The sequence below is a fragment of the Phlebotomus argentipes genome, unplaced genomic scaffold (assembly GCF_947086385.1).
Source record: "Phlebotomus argentipes unplaced genomic scaffold, Phlebotomus argentipes genome assembly scaffold_18, whole genome shotgun sequence".
NCBI classification, from domain to species: Eukaryota; Metazoa; Arthropoda; class Insecta; order Diptera; family Psychodidae; genus Phlebotomus; species Phlebotomus argentipes.
In genome coordinates this window covers 11890001-11905476 of record NW_026776177.1, presented here as the reverse complement: position 1 = coordinate 11905476, position 15476 = coordinate 11890001, and the positions used below count along the sequence as shown (strand labels likewise).

Sequence of the window (15476 nt, the reverse complement as noted above, 5' to 3'; positions counted from 1 at the left end):
GAGTGAGTGAGAGAGTGAGTCTTTCTCGGTTTTCCATATAATATAGCGAGGGGTTTCCCAAAAGGCGCGCACGCGGGAAAGTTGGGTGGAAAGTTATTGTATAGGAATAAAAAGTATCTCCTCATTCTCTATCAATTCCTCTGTCTCGCAGCAAAAACAACAATCTACCAAACATAAAGACTTGTGGCGCCGGTAAACTTTTCCATCCACATCTTGCGTACGATTTTTATATTTTTGCACCACCCGAGATTGCCCTGGCTCTCTTCTCGCTCCCCTGCACCGCATATCTCTCAAGGAGTTGTAATGATAATAATAAACAAGGAATACAATTCCGCCAGCGTGAGAGCTTCCCTTGCGCCACTCCTTCAAATATTTATTGCCAATATTCGCTCGAGCAATTGATTTCCTCTCGATGTCTTCGGCTGGTGAATTATGCACACAAGGCTCACCAGCCACCCTCACATCCACCCGCCAGCCAATCGATTCGCAGTGGCATTAGCTAATTTAGCACATCAATAAAACTTTCTGCACATTGAACGTGCTAAATTGCATCACTTGTCGACTCCCTCAACTATTGATTTTCGCTGTTGACGGTGAAAAATTCCGAAGCTCCCCGCCTTGACAGAGTATTTCCCAACCCTCATTGGCACCTCCCGACTGTTTGAAGGACTGGAAAACGAACTTTTTTCACATACAGGAATGGCAAACAATCAATATGGAAACGCATTGGGATTTTGAGTGTGCTGAAAAATTGACAATCTCAGCCATGGAAAACCTCTAAATGGAATTAAATTGACCTTTCCACGAGGAGCTCAGAATTAATGATTTTTTAGAAAGAAATTGAGGAAATAGTGCACAATTTACCCAGACTAAATTCTCTGGCTTGCAATCGCAATGAAAGTAATAGCCCAGAATTGAAAATCACTCACCAGAACTTGGAAAAAACACACGAAAATTCAAATGACTCTTAGTAACTTCCTTTCACTCTTGCCAAATTCCCCTTGAGAACACACAATAAGAGCATTAAAATTTATAGTCAAGTCTGGCGATGGGACTTTAGAAAGCCATTAAATGCATGATTTGCGGAAATTCTGCAAAATCCTCCCGAATTTGCAGCGTGTGATTCCTTCTGTTCCACATTTTCGGGCACACTGAGCTGTTGAGAGTGTGAGTGACAAGCGGAAGGAGCAGAAAAATGCTCTTATCAGTGAGAAATCGGGTCACGAAGAGTTTCCTTTTCACCGGACACACACACACCCACTCTTGACCGGAATTGTGGCGGTCTATTTTCACCCTGCGGGTTGGAAAATGTCTTGGAGCTCTTGCTCTCACGCACAGAGATCGTCAATTCATTGTTTAATATCTAACAATAAATTTCTTTGGCCTTCCCAATCGGGAGATCCTTTCCGAAAAAAATGGGCACAGGTGACTCTCTAACTATTCACAGTCACGCAAACAATTTATTGACTCCAAATTAATACATAACAATTTATTAGATCATTTGCATGAGTGTTTTCTCCCTCGTGTTCTGTCCCAAATGATTCCTCTCAGAATTCGTTTGGTTTCTTTTTCCACCACAAATTATATTGTTTGTTTCGTTTTCTTGCTTTTGGTTGTGACCTTTCGTGGGGCGTGGTAAATATCAAAAGGAAAGAAGACGATTTGTTAAAATTTGAATTAAAATTTGACATTCGGATAGCTGTCAAAAGATACTTCAAGGAAAATTTCATGAAAGTAACATGAGAAACTTTTCTGTAATTTGTAACGAGATGAGCCAAACATTTGCTAATATAAAAAGCAATTACATATATTTAAGCTAATGAATGTCTTTGTTGTTTATTTTTCGATATATACAATTTTAAATATTTGACTAACAGCGAGTTGTAATCTTTTACACGTTTATTTTCCGTATGATACCAATTTATGCCATATCGCAAAATAGAGATTTGTTTCTTTTTTTTATCATTCTTTAAACCAGAAAAAGCAATGCATTTAAAAACCTGTGACATCAAATTTATTTTGGCAATTTTCTGTGCATTTCAGTTGATCTAACAAATGGCCAACTCACTCCAAACAACAACACACCACTTCTCACTCAAGCGCTTTCTGGTGAGTTTTTTTGTCCATCCGAAATTGGTTCTCCATTTCTTCTTCCACCCATTCTTTTTTGCCTCTCTGTGGCAGTCAAAGGATTTCATGTGAAATCCACGCGGATTTACCCAGAGATTTCCCCGGAAGTCTTCCTCACCTCTGCCGTTGTCCACTTTGCTCAACTCCTCTTAATTACTTCCTCTCCATGGCCATGATGAAAAATCTCCCCATTTTCCACCCTGTCACCGGGAAAATTAATTGTGCTGTCGATTTTCCTCATACCCACAAGAAGAAAACCACCTCCTGTGCCGTGTCAATTTTCCTGCGGAAAATCCAATATCAGCCTTCGGGATGTAATCAAATATTAACCGCCTCGAGAGCTCTAATACAATCCGGCGGTGGTGCATTTTTAATCGAAAGGAAGCGCTGCGGTTGAGGAAAAGGAGGCCACCCGCCACGAGAGGGCGGTGGGGTGTGTGAGCCGTCCACAAGGAGAAATGGCTTGTTTACTCACAGCTCACTTCCGTCAACCTAAATTGATCAATTAGTCTAATTTTAAGATAAACAGTCTTCGCAGTTACGGAGCTTCTTTGGAAAAAACACTATGTATAGGTTGTGCTGTGACTAAAGTAGCCTTGAATCTGTCTAACACAGCCGGTGATGATACTCCACGATACTCGTGATCTTTTTTTCTCTTCCCCTTCCATTCAATTCACGAGGGCACTTTAGGAGAACATTTCGCAGTGTTCCAATGACTTTGAGCATGAAAAAATCTCATCAAACCCTTTTCCCACTTCACTGTTTCCATACCTTTCACCATTAATTTAATCATATCAAAGCCCTTCCTGCTTGACCCACTTCCTCGCTTACCCCGCCTTTCGCCCAGACACTCAGAATCAAGGAAAAACTCTCCTCTCGCCAGTCAAACCTACAGTGCAGGACTCATCTAGTAATTGCCTCCTTTTCTGGCCTTCTGCAGTCATGAATAACTACCAGGCGGCCGCTGCAGCCGCCCAAGGTTTTGGGCCGCCGGCATCGCCGCACACCGCCACCACCAGGACCGGCTTCCCGCCCGCCAATTCCCCCGGCCCCACCATCGACATGTACAACTCCAGCGGCGCCGATAGCGTTGGATACGTCCAGGCGGCCAGTCCCCAGCCGTCCGGCTTCCCGGCCATCGCCGTCAGCCGTGCGCCGCTCAACTACAGCCCCGTAAGTACACATACACGTGATCCCAGGGCAGGGCGCAGCTGAGCATTTTCCCCATACGGTTGTCATTAAGATAGTTTGCATTGCAAATATTGGACGAGTGCAGAAGTTTTTGATGAATTCTCTCAATGAGGTTAGCAAAGGATAGTCAATTTGAATTATGACTAACTGCTAGTTGTTCTGAAAATAGAACTAATTGTTGGTTTTCGTGAATATGTATATCCGAGAAATTATCATGACATCAATTTGATGTAAAACATGCTTTCGGCCTGTCTCTTTATATACATTTCTGGGATTGTAATGCTTTGCATTCTGAAGATTAACTGCTCTCTATAAAACCGAATATCAGGCCGAATACTTGAAAATGCTCAGTTTGAGTCCCCCATAATATAATAGCCCCTTCTAGGTCGTCACGTCAGTTTTCGTTAAAAGATCTCTCAAACGTTTCAGGGACCTCTAATTCCAGCCGCCTTTACCAACGGCTACCACTAAATAAGTCCTAGAACAATTTTTTCTTCTTAAGATCTCTATCGCGAGAAAGAAACACACACAAACATTGAGACAAAAGACGAGTGGCTGTAGGGAGAGCAATTTTACCAGAGAACACAAAGTGTCTAACAAAAATTGTAGTGAAAAACATAAACCGATGGATAAACTTTGCGCGACTGTGTCGAATTTTAGGGGGTTAGATGAAAGAATTAAGCAGATAAAGAGTCTTTTTTGAACGATAGAAAATTATGGCGAGAGAGGGAATTTTTTGCGTCAGACAGAAAAAGAGATGGTGAAACAGTATTTGTTCAAACAACCTACACAAATTTACTAAAGTAACACAAAAACTCTAAAAAAAAAATGGTTAAGAAATAAGAAAAGAAACCCAAGACAAAGTGAACAAGGAGTAATGAGAGGTGAAGTAATAAATTAAATATTTAAAGTGACAAGAGAAGTGAAGAAGAAGTAATAATTAATATATATATTGCAAAAATGAAATATGAAAATCCGTGGACGGAGAACAATGAAGTAATTAATTGTAATATTCATATACATTACTTATTAATTAAAATTAATAATGAAGAGGGAGTTTGGAGAAAGGAATACCAAGAGACATGGAAATCTTTGCAATGAACATGGAATAATTGCAGAGGTCATCGTATTTGTAAGTTAATCATTGATAATCCTCACAATTCACGTGATAGCACGACACAAATCTTATTTTTATATCACTCCTCGAGCTATGAACGGATAGTCCCTGTAATGCAACCTTCCATTTGGGAAATAATACCATGATTGTCACTGTAATGTAATTTTCGAGACAGCTTCGATCCCTCAGTGGATGAGCTTGAGAGTCCCTCTGTCCGATTGACAAGTCCCACAGAGGGACTGTACGTTCGCCTCATTACCCCTTCGGGACGTCCTGCAATCCTCTTTTATTTCTTAATTTCCTCAAAAAGTTGTACATAACACACAGAGGCGGAGGATTTAATGGGAAGCGAGGTGAAGATGAGAGCTAATTGAGGCATTACAATTAATAGGCAGTAATAAAAACTATTTATAAGTGAAAAGGTATATTTTGATAAAAATAAGCCAAAAGAACATAAAACACTTGGTCTTATTCTCTTATGCGCACTCATATAAAATACCCACTTCATTGGAAAGAAAAGATGAAAGATTGTGTAATTCTTAAGAGATAAAACTCACATTTTTTTTTAATTTGAAATCCCTTATTTCTAAGGTTAAGGAGAATGAATATTGAAAAGAAACACTCTCTGTAGATAAATTTCCATTTTATAACATAAAATACGGAACTTTTCTAGGCTTCTGAATGGAGATTTTTTGAAGCAACGCCAAACATCTCCTTTCAGCAGCCATAAAAATTCTGATTCTAATGAAAGGTAAATGGACGGTGAGGAAACCTTGAAAAAATCTTATGAATGACCTTCAGATATCCCTTCCCTTTTGGAGAGAACGACGAGAGGCGCCTAAAGGATTCTTTCATTTCAAACTAAATAGTGGTGTAAAATTTGAAGCAATAAGAGACTCTAATAATTTTCTCTTAAACAGAAATGAATAATGAAGAAAAAACGTACCAACTTTTTTACATTTTCACATAAAGAAAAGAATTTGAGAGACATTTTAGGAGTTTTAAGTAGTTTTTAAAAAGCAAATAAAAAATGAAGATCAACACTTTGGGAGAAGAGGTCATAATGCAATTTATTTTATCGACGATGATGATAAACTCGATGGGAAGCTGATGAAAGAGCCCCAAAAGGACTCAAAGTAGTTATTACAAAAAAAAAAAATGTATTTGTTATTGTTAAGATGAGAGTAAAAACAGGAGGTGAAACTAAACGAAGAAGATTAAAAAACTTAAATGTAAAGAAATGAAAGCAATTAATGTTATTTTTGTTCATCGAAAATTTATTTCTCACGATAAAAATATTATGAATTGGCTTAAGGACACGTTTTCTTGTTGTCCGCACTGTGAGTTAGAATTTACATTTGAGTTAGAATCCTCCTTTATTGCCTTTTCAGTGGACTGAAAAATCAAATGTACTTTTCACTTTTTTGATCTTTCCATTGAGTTATTTGCAAAGCTCTCAAAAAATACTTACCAAAGGTTTTTTATCCACTAAAATGCGACAATATTGAAAAAAAGAAGAAATATTTAAAAATAAATTGAGAAAATATTCATTTGAGTGTGATTCTCAAACAATACTTTTTAATCAAATATATATTAAACATCACAATTCACTCTATATTGAATACAATTAAAATGATCATAGTGAATAATGAAGAATAAAATTAATTATGAAGATGAATGAAAAAAAACTTACATGGTTCTAATGTTTATGATAGCTATTAAATGAAAATGGTGAGAAGCTCTATTGGGAGAGAGACATTTCATAAATTGAGAGATTCAATATTTTTCCTCAGATTATTGACAAAAGCTCGTGCTTTCTCACACTTTTTCTTCCCTGAGAATCCTAAAAAATGACAGCCGTGAGGATAATCACGCTCAGCGCGAGCTTTTGACGACAGCTCCTCAAGAAACCTACAGAAGGGCCGTTTGAGATTTTGATGAGAAGGTTTTCGACTAGACAGACGGTGAAAATTCAATCTAGTACAGATGAAAAAAACCACACATACACACCCATGAAATTATAAGAAGGAAATATAAGTAGTACTTTAGGATAGAGATGAAATTTTTGCAATAAAAACGTTTCTAATTAACTTTATGTGGGAGTGAAGATTGAGAAGGGGAACGTAAAGCATAGGTGAGGTGAAATTGTATGAAATGAAGGCCACACACAAGATTATGATAGTAGTCAAAAGAAGAGGACATAAATAAAACATTTTATATTATATACAATACCATTACAATACCTTTAAAACATGAAGAACAATTGTCTTAATTCACGTGGAAGAAAAACAGCTTTAAATATTTCGAGAAGACAACAAAAACGTGGTTATTTTATAAGAATAGAGGGTGAGGAGGGCCCGTAAGTTTAAGGACAACAAAAAAATGAGGAAATACAGTGAGGAACTATTCCATTTGTAGGTTAAATTGATATCTATGATGTGTTTTCAACCCGCACACGCTTCGCAAAGCTTTCACAAGCCCTATACAATTCAACACAAAAAGCACCCATGAAGTGAAGGGAAAAATCAAAAGATATACTTTGATGTTAAGCACAGCGAGAGCTTTCTGTGGAAATGCCATTTGGATGTCACCAAGAATCCTTAGTTTGAACTGTGTAGCTCCTCAATCCGAGTGTGGCTTAAGGAAATCCCTGGAAAAGTGCAATTCCATCCTCTCTTTCTGGTCTCATCAATTTTCCCACGCAATCCCGTCAATATTCGTGACGGAAAAATCCCTCAAAGGCGGAGAGAAAATCAACACAGCTTTTTCTGCACATTTATTTTTAATTAGACCAATCTTATCACGGACTTTCCGACGGTATAAAACTTTGCCATTGACATCGCGCGCGGAGGAGGGATAAAATAATTGAATTGTGCTGAAAAGTTGCACCGACCGAGCAAGGAATGAAATAATGAAATGAAAGCTGAGATGATTTCATGTGTATTCGTTAAACTTGCAATTTTATCCATCAAATTGCCAGAGGATGAATTTCCACGAAAAGCTTTACGCTGTGAACAAAGATAAGGAGCAGTCTGAAGGGAGGGGGAAAAGCCGCTGGGAAAGCTCTTCTGGAGTTGAGACCAGAAAGAAAATTTATTGGTAGCTAATAGTGAGGAGGAGAGTGTCTGAAAAAAGCTCATTTTGTGGGTATTTTGTCAAATGAGACAGTGTTGATGGCACAAAAAACGTATGAGCAAGAAGAGACACTTGAAAAAAAGATCTCCACATCCTCAAACGTTATAAATTATTTTCGCTTTTTCTCATACACACACACACACGAGGAAATCTCTTTGTCATTGATTTTTTCCTCTTCCCCGCATTTTTTTCGTCATTTCAACAATCACCCTCGATGGACATGTTAGCAATTTATTCTTTCAAGTACAAGAAGTATGTAGCAAAGATGAAAAATGCTGAGGAGCCAGCAGGAGATTCAGCAGAAAATATGGCCATCATATTTTCGAGGGAAAGGAAAAGCATGAGATGGAAGACATATTAATCTTTTTTGCGTGTAGAATTCGCACAGACTGATTTTAAGAAGCAATACAAGAAGATATAAAAGAACCATTTTTGAAATGATAAACATGATTACTAAATAATTCAAATATTTTAGTGGCCGCGCAGTGGAAGTTTAAATGTCATAGGTTTTAGCTGATAAATAGTGCTTTAAAAATCTGTTCCCGGGCTAAAGAGCATCGACAACGCCATCAGTGTATCACCCTGTAGTATACAAACTGTTAATGGAAAACACTCGAGACTCTCATAATTACTTATGCTCACCCTTCGCCATGTTTTGCACAAATGGCGAAGACAACACAGACAAAAGATCCTCACGAATTCATTCGGTATGCATTTTCTTTTTCCTTTCGCATTACGCGCATGAAGAGGTCTTTTCGTTTGGGTACTGCGAGAAAAGCGCATTGTTAGATCGACAATGCCAGAATAGTTAGAAAGAGGAAGTGCGACTAAATTGACTCGACGCCAACTTCACCCAATATGGCTTTCTTGGCTGCCAAGATGGTGTAAGTAAAGCTGTCAATCTTGTCACTTGTGAGCAAAGTTTTCCCATTTCCGTTTATAAACCTATAAACTAAATCTTAAATGGTAATAAAAGAGTCAATATAGGATTGAGATAAACGATTTTTACTCATAAAACGTGGAAGAAATGGAAGAGCAGCGCTCTAATGGATGTCAAAAGAAACACTTTTGACAGGAGATAAAAATCAATTTAAATAGGTCAATTAAACAAATTGGTATAATGTAAAATAAAATTCCTGTATAAATAAAGGTTTTTTGTGTGTGTATTGTCAAATATACAGACACTTTGTACATAATCCTAAAATATGATATGAAGAGGAGAAATTTTTAATAAAGTAATATATTATTATATATAAATGAGAAGAAATCACTTTTTTGCGTCACAACTACAAGAAAAATAGGGTTAAATGAAGTTTATTCCTTTCCCCCTGTCCCGTCCTAATAAAATAATGGAAATTTTAATGAGAAATTCACACTGAAAATATGATGAAAATCTTGAAAGCTTCCCAAATTTTGAGAAATAAAGAATCACTTTTTCCAAAAAATATGGATGAAAGTAAAAATACTTTTAGATAAAAAATCAAATTATTGATAAATCAAAAATATTAGTTTTTTAATAGTTTTCTTTGACATTTAATCCTCACATTTGTTTCTTTTCTCATTTACAGTAGGTTAAATTGTATTGGAAATTTTTGAAAAAAAACCAATCAAAAGAATCGACTTTGACAAAATTTATCAATTTGTCTCTAATATAATGTTAAATTTGTGTCTCTTTAGATAGTTCAATAAATCCGAATATAAGGACAGTTATTTGCCAAAAATCGGCCCTACAGCGAGCAAAAAACAACACTTGGTTCAATAGAAATTGTAAATAACACGGATAAAAATCTTGATTTGAAAGCCTAAATCACACAGAAAAATCTTGATTTGCAATCTCAACACTACGAGGCTTTGCGATTATAACAAATCAGTATTGTTTTCCATTAATTTTCATTTTCCTAGAAATCAAAAAAAACTATTATAAAAAAAGTAAACGAAGAAAAGTTAAAAGAAGAACTAAATACAGGGTAAAATTTAGTGACAAAGTAATAAGAAAAAAAATGATGAAAATGGTAAAATTCGAGACTTAATATAATTCATTTGTTACATTTTTTCACACAAACTCCGTCGATGACAGGAATGAAACGGATTATGCCAAAAGAAATGTTTATTTCGAGATGAATTCTTTGTACCAAAAAAGTGAAGAATATCAAATTAATATCGATAGAAAATCTTGAAATGCAATGAAATCGCTCCAATGTCAATTTATTGATAACATAGAATTTACCACTTTAAGAAACTCCTTTTTTGTTGTTTCAACTATTTTTCTTCTTTTTTATACTTAGTTTTTTCATCTATACTTTCAAACCCTTTTTACGTAATTTTTAACTAATTAGACAAAAATATATTATGGAAAAAGGTGTATGGAGTAAAAACACCAACTGAGTTGAATAGTGAAAAATCTTTCACAGAGGAAGTATTTATAAAATAGTGGATTTTATGATAAAACAATAAGAAAACATGAAACCTTTAAATGAATGGTAAAATTTAATAATATGAATAAATCCCGGCCTTAACATCACGTGAAACTTCTTTGTAAGGTTATATTAGTACTTTAGGTACAACTTTCATATTTAAAATGAAGAAAAAGAAATTATGAAACTATAAATTGAGATAATATTATGATAAAAGTATGATCAAACATATCTTAATATGTGTAAATGTGTAAATAAATATTATCAGTTGGTCTTTTCCACCCAAATTTGAAGAAAAAAAATAGATAATACAAAGCTTTCTGTTGAGGCTACAATGTATCCATGTTGACTTTACCATATTTCCTTCAGTTTCTCTTAGGAAAATATGACTCACAATGTTAAAAATTGCGATTTTGGGGCAGTTTTCTCTAGAAAAAACCACACCTTTTTCCAACCTCAGTTCTCCTTTCGTTGAATATCGGTGACATTTAATGTGAAACACCTTCACAAAGGGAATAATTAGACAGAGCTTAAATCTTTGAGACGCTTTCGAGGGATGCAGCTTTAATAGAACTACACCGAACATGATGTTTTTCGAGGAGGATTTTTGAATAACTAAATCCCGTTAAATGGAGAAAACCTTGCCTCAAAATTGTATTTTCCACCATTACAAAATAAAATTGTATCCATATTAACAATTAGGAGTAATACTTTTTAGATAAATGAAGAAGAAAAAAATTACCAGAGGAGGGAAAACATGTTCTTTTCACCAAAATCTATCCTCCAAACTTTTTGTTCCATGCATAACAACAACACCGGATAACACTGCATTTCCCACAAGAGAAGATGAATTTGGATGGTCTATTTTTTGATAGAGAACGGGAAAAACCAATTAACGTTGCATGTAAATATTTAAAGGACGATGAACTATTGAATGACATTACAATTAAACATGAAGGCGAAGTGAAAGGCATGAATATGTAACATTTAAAAAATCTCGACAATATTAAATTTATATTCGTATTTGATAGTGGAATGAAACTGAGTATAAAAATACTTCTTTAAAATGATGGAAAAATGTCTTATTTCAATATGAAATCCAAACCTTATTTTAGTGAGAAAAAAATGTAGTTGAAAAGTATAAAAATATGTACTTATTATAAATTATTGATATCTCCGTGTCATGGGCCTTATACTATATTACTAAAAAAGAAATAAAGAAGTGAAAACATGATGGTGAAATGGTACGAAAAAATGCCATGAAGAAAGAGATTTAAACGTGAGCGACATAAAATGGAAAGAAAATCGATTTGAAGGTGAAGCAGCACGAAACGACAGAAAAATCAGCAAATAATGCAATAAAATGGTCCTTCAATCAAAAGCACAATGAGCCGATGATGGTGGGTGTGGAGAAAAGCGGAAGAACATGGACAGAAGTTCACCCTTGAAATGACGGAAAAGCCCAGCCGGAGGCTTTCATTGTGCTCTCCCCGAAATACTTCTTTTTCCACTCCCCTATTTTCCCATTGTTTTCCTCCTGTCAATCCCGAATTTTCCCTCCAAAAAAACCATCACGCAAGAGAAGAGGTAAATTTGCAAGACATAATTGCCATGAATTCTTCTCAAAAACACACAATTGGAGACGGTTATTATTTCGAAAAATAAAAAGAGAAACGAATGAAGGAAATTTTTGTGATGTGACTCACTCACTAATACTATGTGTAAATAAAATCATTTTTAATACCAAATAAGAAAAAAAACAAAACTATTGAGAATCGGAAGAAAGAAATTAAGATGGTACTAGCTAAAAAATGAGGTGAAAAACCAGATGGAACGGATGGAATATTTCTGTGAAAACAGTAGAATTTCCATTCACCTTCCATCGGCACAATATTGTCTAATTGATAAATAAAATGTATACCCCTACTTTAATAATTGTACTATATGCAGTTATATTTATGTGTAGTTATTTAACATTGCGTTACATTTAAGTTAATATCACCTGTCCTCAAAATTGAGACAGAATGAACGGAACCCAGTGAAATGATAAAGGTGAGCGCGACAGAGTAGAAGAAAGAATCGCACTAAAAGTTAAATGAGTAATCAACAAATAGAAAATCTTTATTAGTTGATATTGTAAGGTTCTTTTTTTAAACCCACCCACCCAAATTCTATGTGCGTAACATATAAAAACTTAATAAGCATAAATGGTGAAGAACAAGATGAACTTAAGTTACATAGCGAGAAAAATGATGGATTGCATAACAAGTTGTACGGATTTAATATAAAATTGAAAAGACAAAGAAAAGTATTAAAAAAATTTCCTCTCATTTCTTCTCCTCCTTAAATTTTATTTAAAAGCAGTCCCTATTGATCTTAAGCTAAAAAAGCGGAAAAAATCATAATACATTATTTTTACGTGGAAAAATGAGAAATAAAATTCATTACAGGTTTAACAACAAGTAAAACATTTTTATATATACGAAAAAATGTTCTTTTTAAACATTACTCGAACTTTCAAAAAAAAAAATAGATTAAAACATATAAAAAATCAGCGACTCTTTACGCAATATTTTTCAGAGTCCACCAACATTAAGATGTAACACAATATTTTTTAAGTTTACGAAATAATGAAAAACTACATGATATTCGAGCATTTGATAACAAGATGTAAGACAACAACCACAGAATCCTGTAGGAGGAGAAAATGTTATTATGATGAAGAAATAAAAATTATGAAGTGAGAAAAACATCACATTTATAAGATTTACATTATAGACGAGGATGAAGATGGTGAAAAAATGAAATGAAAAGAAAGTAAAAGCAATAACCACACAAATTTTTCTATATATACATTACATTATATATTAAATTATTATATATTTAAAGGAAAAAAGAAATAAATAAAAGATTAATACATTATATTAACTGTACATGAAAAGCTTTGAAAAGGTATTTAACAATATTATTAAGACGATGGGACAGAAGAAAGAGAAGAAATTAAGAATAAACACTATATTTATGAATTAGTAAGAAAATATATCTATTATTATTAAACTATATTGAAAAGAAATGAGAAAATAAAATGAATTAAAAAATGAACAAAAATATTGACATTAATTCTTATTCAATTATTAAAAGAAGATAAAAGGTGGAAAAACCCGCGGAGAAAAATACATAAAAAGAATATTTAAATTTTAAGACAATTACATATTAAATACATGTTGAAAAATATGATGAAAAATGATCCCTTGCAGTGTAAAAGAATTTTGAAATGAAAATAAAAATGAAAATCACTGTAATAGACGATTGTGACAGATGTGAGGAGGACAAGCTACCTATTTAAGAAGATATATTTAAAAATAGTCAAGAATATAATAAATAACAAGAACAAATACAAAAAAATACTGAGGAAATTTACACACAAACAGAAATTGAAAAAACATCTTGAGCAAACACAAAAATTCACCTGACTATGAAATGAGACCTTTTTGAGTTTTTCAATACTGTAATCGAAACACTTTTTTTTAACATCGTGCTCATACCGAAGTTCCAAAAAGAACCCTTAAACACATTAGGAAATGACGTGATCAGTCTGAAAGTGATGCAAAGCTAAAAGAATGTAGAGAAGCAATGATAACCACCCTTTTTGACGAACTCACATCAAATTCCCTTCCATTTCCCGCCCATTTTTCACCCCATCCAAAATGATAAGAAACTGATAAAATGTTCGACATCAACTCATTACACTTCACCGAATTTTATCTACACTTTATAGATAAAGAAGAAAATATGATATAGAAAAGATGAAATACGTATTTAAGGAACAATTATTTAATCATTCTAATGTAGATTTATTTACTCTAAAAGAAAAGGAATGAAATGAAATACCATTTTCACCAACAAGGGCGCTTTTTACACAGTTTAGAAGGAGAGATGAAAAACCAACCCTTGGGAAGTGAGAACACGAGGAAGAACATAACACTATGAGAAAATAAGCAGAGAAGTAGAATGGGAGAAATTATACAGTGAAATTAAGATGAAACTCGCCACTCACGAATACAATTTCTTTATTTTAGGACTCTTTAACCATAAAAATTTATGATGAAAAGAATATTTACTAAAAAATGGATTAATCTCGTAATGGCAAAGACACCAAGTCGGTGGAAGATTGTGGAAAAGAATAGTCTTAAATTAATTTTAAAGAAAGAAAATGTGGAAGACAAGAGGAGAAATTATAAAACAATTAAATAAAATTTTAATGAAATACATGAAATATTATTATGAATGTGTGATGGATGTATACATAAAATAATTGTACAATGTACATAAGATGAAACAAGAAATAAAGAACCCTATAAAGAATTCATTTGGGTTTTCCTCGCCAATTTGGAGGCTGATTTCCAAGGTAAGATCGTGAGCTCTTGAGGAGCATTATCACCATCAAGACACACCAAAATGCATGCCATAAATTTGGCGTGTGGAGTCCTCTGAAGATGCTCGCCTGGGACACAAAAGGATCCCTTGCATTCAGTGCCGTCATTATTTTCCCACTGAGGTGTCTCACTGATTTAAAATGCAAAACCCTCCCACTGCCACCCAAGGAGTTGACGAATACCAACTCGAGTGGAATATTCAAGTTGCGAGACGTGTCAGGAGATGAAACAACGAAAGGTCGCCCCCTTTTCAATGGGACGCAAATGACTGACTCAGCTTCGGCGAAATGAGGGTGGAATAATTACGACGAGAGGGTGTCTCAGCACAAATCCCGCATCATCCCCGCCATGGATTCCTTCCCGGTCATTCCTTGCCTTGATCTCTCGAGCCACTTCTGTAATACAGAGCCGGCTGAGGTGCATTTGGGGCGCACACTTGACACTTGTGCATGCTCAGAGATTGCGAGAGATTGGCGGCGAAGCCTCACTTCCTGTCTGTGAATATTAATTAACCATTGAAGATTGACGCGATTGATACCAGAAGTTGACTGCAAATTTAAGGACTGCATGAATGAAGTAAGTTTGGACCCAAAAAGATTCTCTACTCAATTCAAATCGATCTGAAACTCTAAATCTAGAAGGATTTGGCTAATACGTTTTTGGTGTTGGGTAAATGAGGTCAAATTTGGAGCAGATTAAACCAGCATAACTCATACTTTACAGTCTGAATTTTGAATAAAACTGAGAATTCTATTCATAGAAACCATTTCATAATAATCTGTGTAGTCAGAAGGCAGTCAAATTTATACCGCTGAACAAAAGACTTTCATATTTAACACATAAACTAAGATGACATATTTCAAGTGGTACGATACTCAGGCTCCAAACGAAAGAAATCATTTAACTCTTAAGGCTATTTTCTCACTGCAAAATCATAAAATTGTGCCACTTCTTCATATTTGAACCAACAACCGCATTTTATCTAAATTCATGAAACTACATCACACAATGTATTGTCCTAAATAATAAATTACACAGTCATTTGCGACAATT

The 15476-nt window shown here is 34.6% G+C and overlaps 1 protein-coding gene across 7 annotated transcripts in view; it reads left to right on the top strand.

Moving 5' to 3' along the window:
* The window catches only part of LOC132260474 (RNA-binding protein Musashi homolog Rbp6), a 65490-nt gene extending 51138 nt beyond the window's left edge, over positions 1–14352 (top strand). For 5 of the 7 annotated variants that reach the window (XM_059758601.1, XM_059758604.1, XM_059758605.1 and 2 more), the window contains 3 exons: positions 2044–2109; positions 3071–3303; positions 3733–14352. In XM_059758601.1, coding sequence (XP_059614584.1) covers positions 2044–2109; positions 3071–3303; positions 3733–3792 — 359 coding nt within the window. In that variant the 3' untranslated portion in view covers positions 3793–14352. The remainder of the gene's footprint in view (positions 1–2043; positions 2110–3070; positions 3304–3732) is intronic. The other 2 variants (XM_059758602.1, XM_059758603.1) reach the window with 2 other exon arrangements.
* The last annotated feature ends 1124 nt before the right edge of the window (positions 14353–15476 follow it).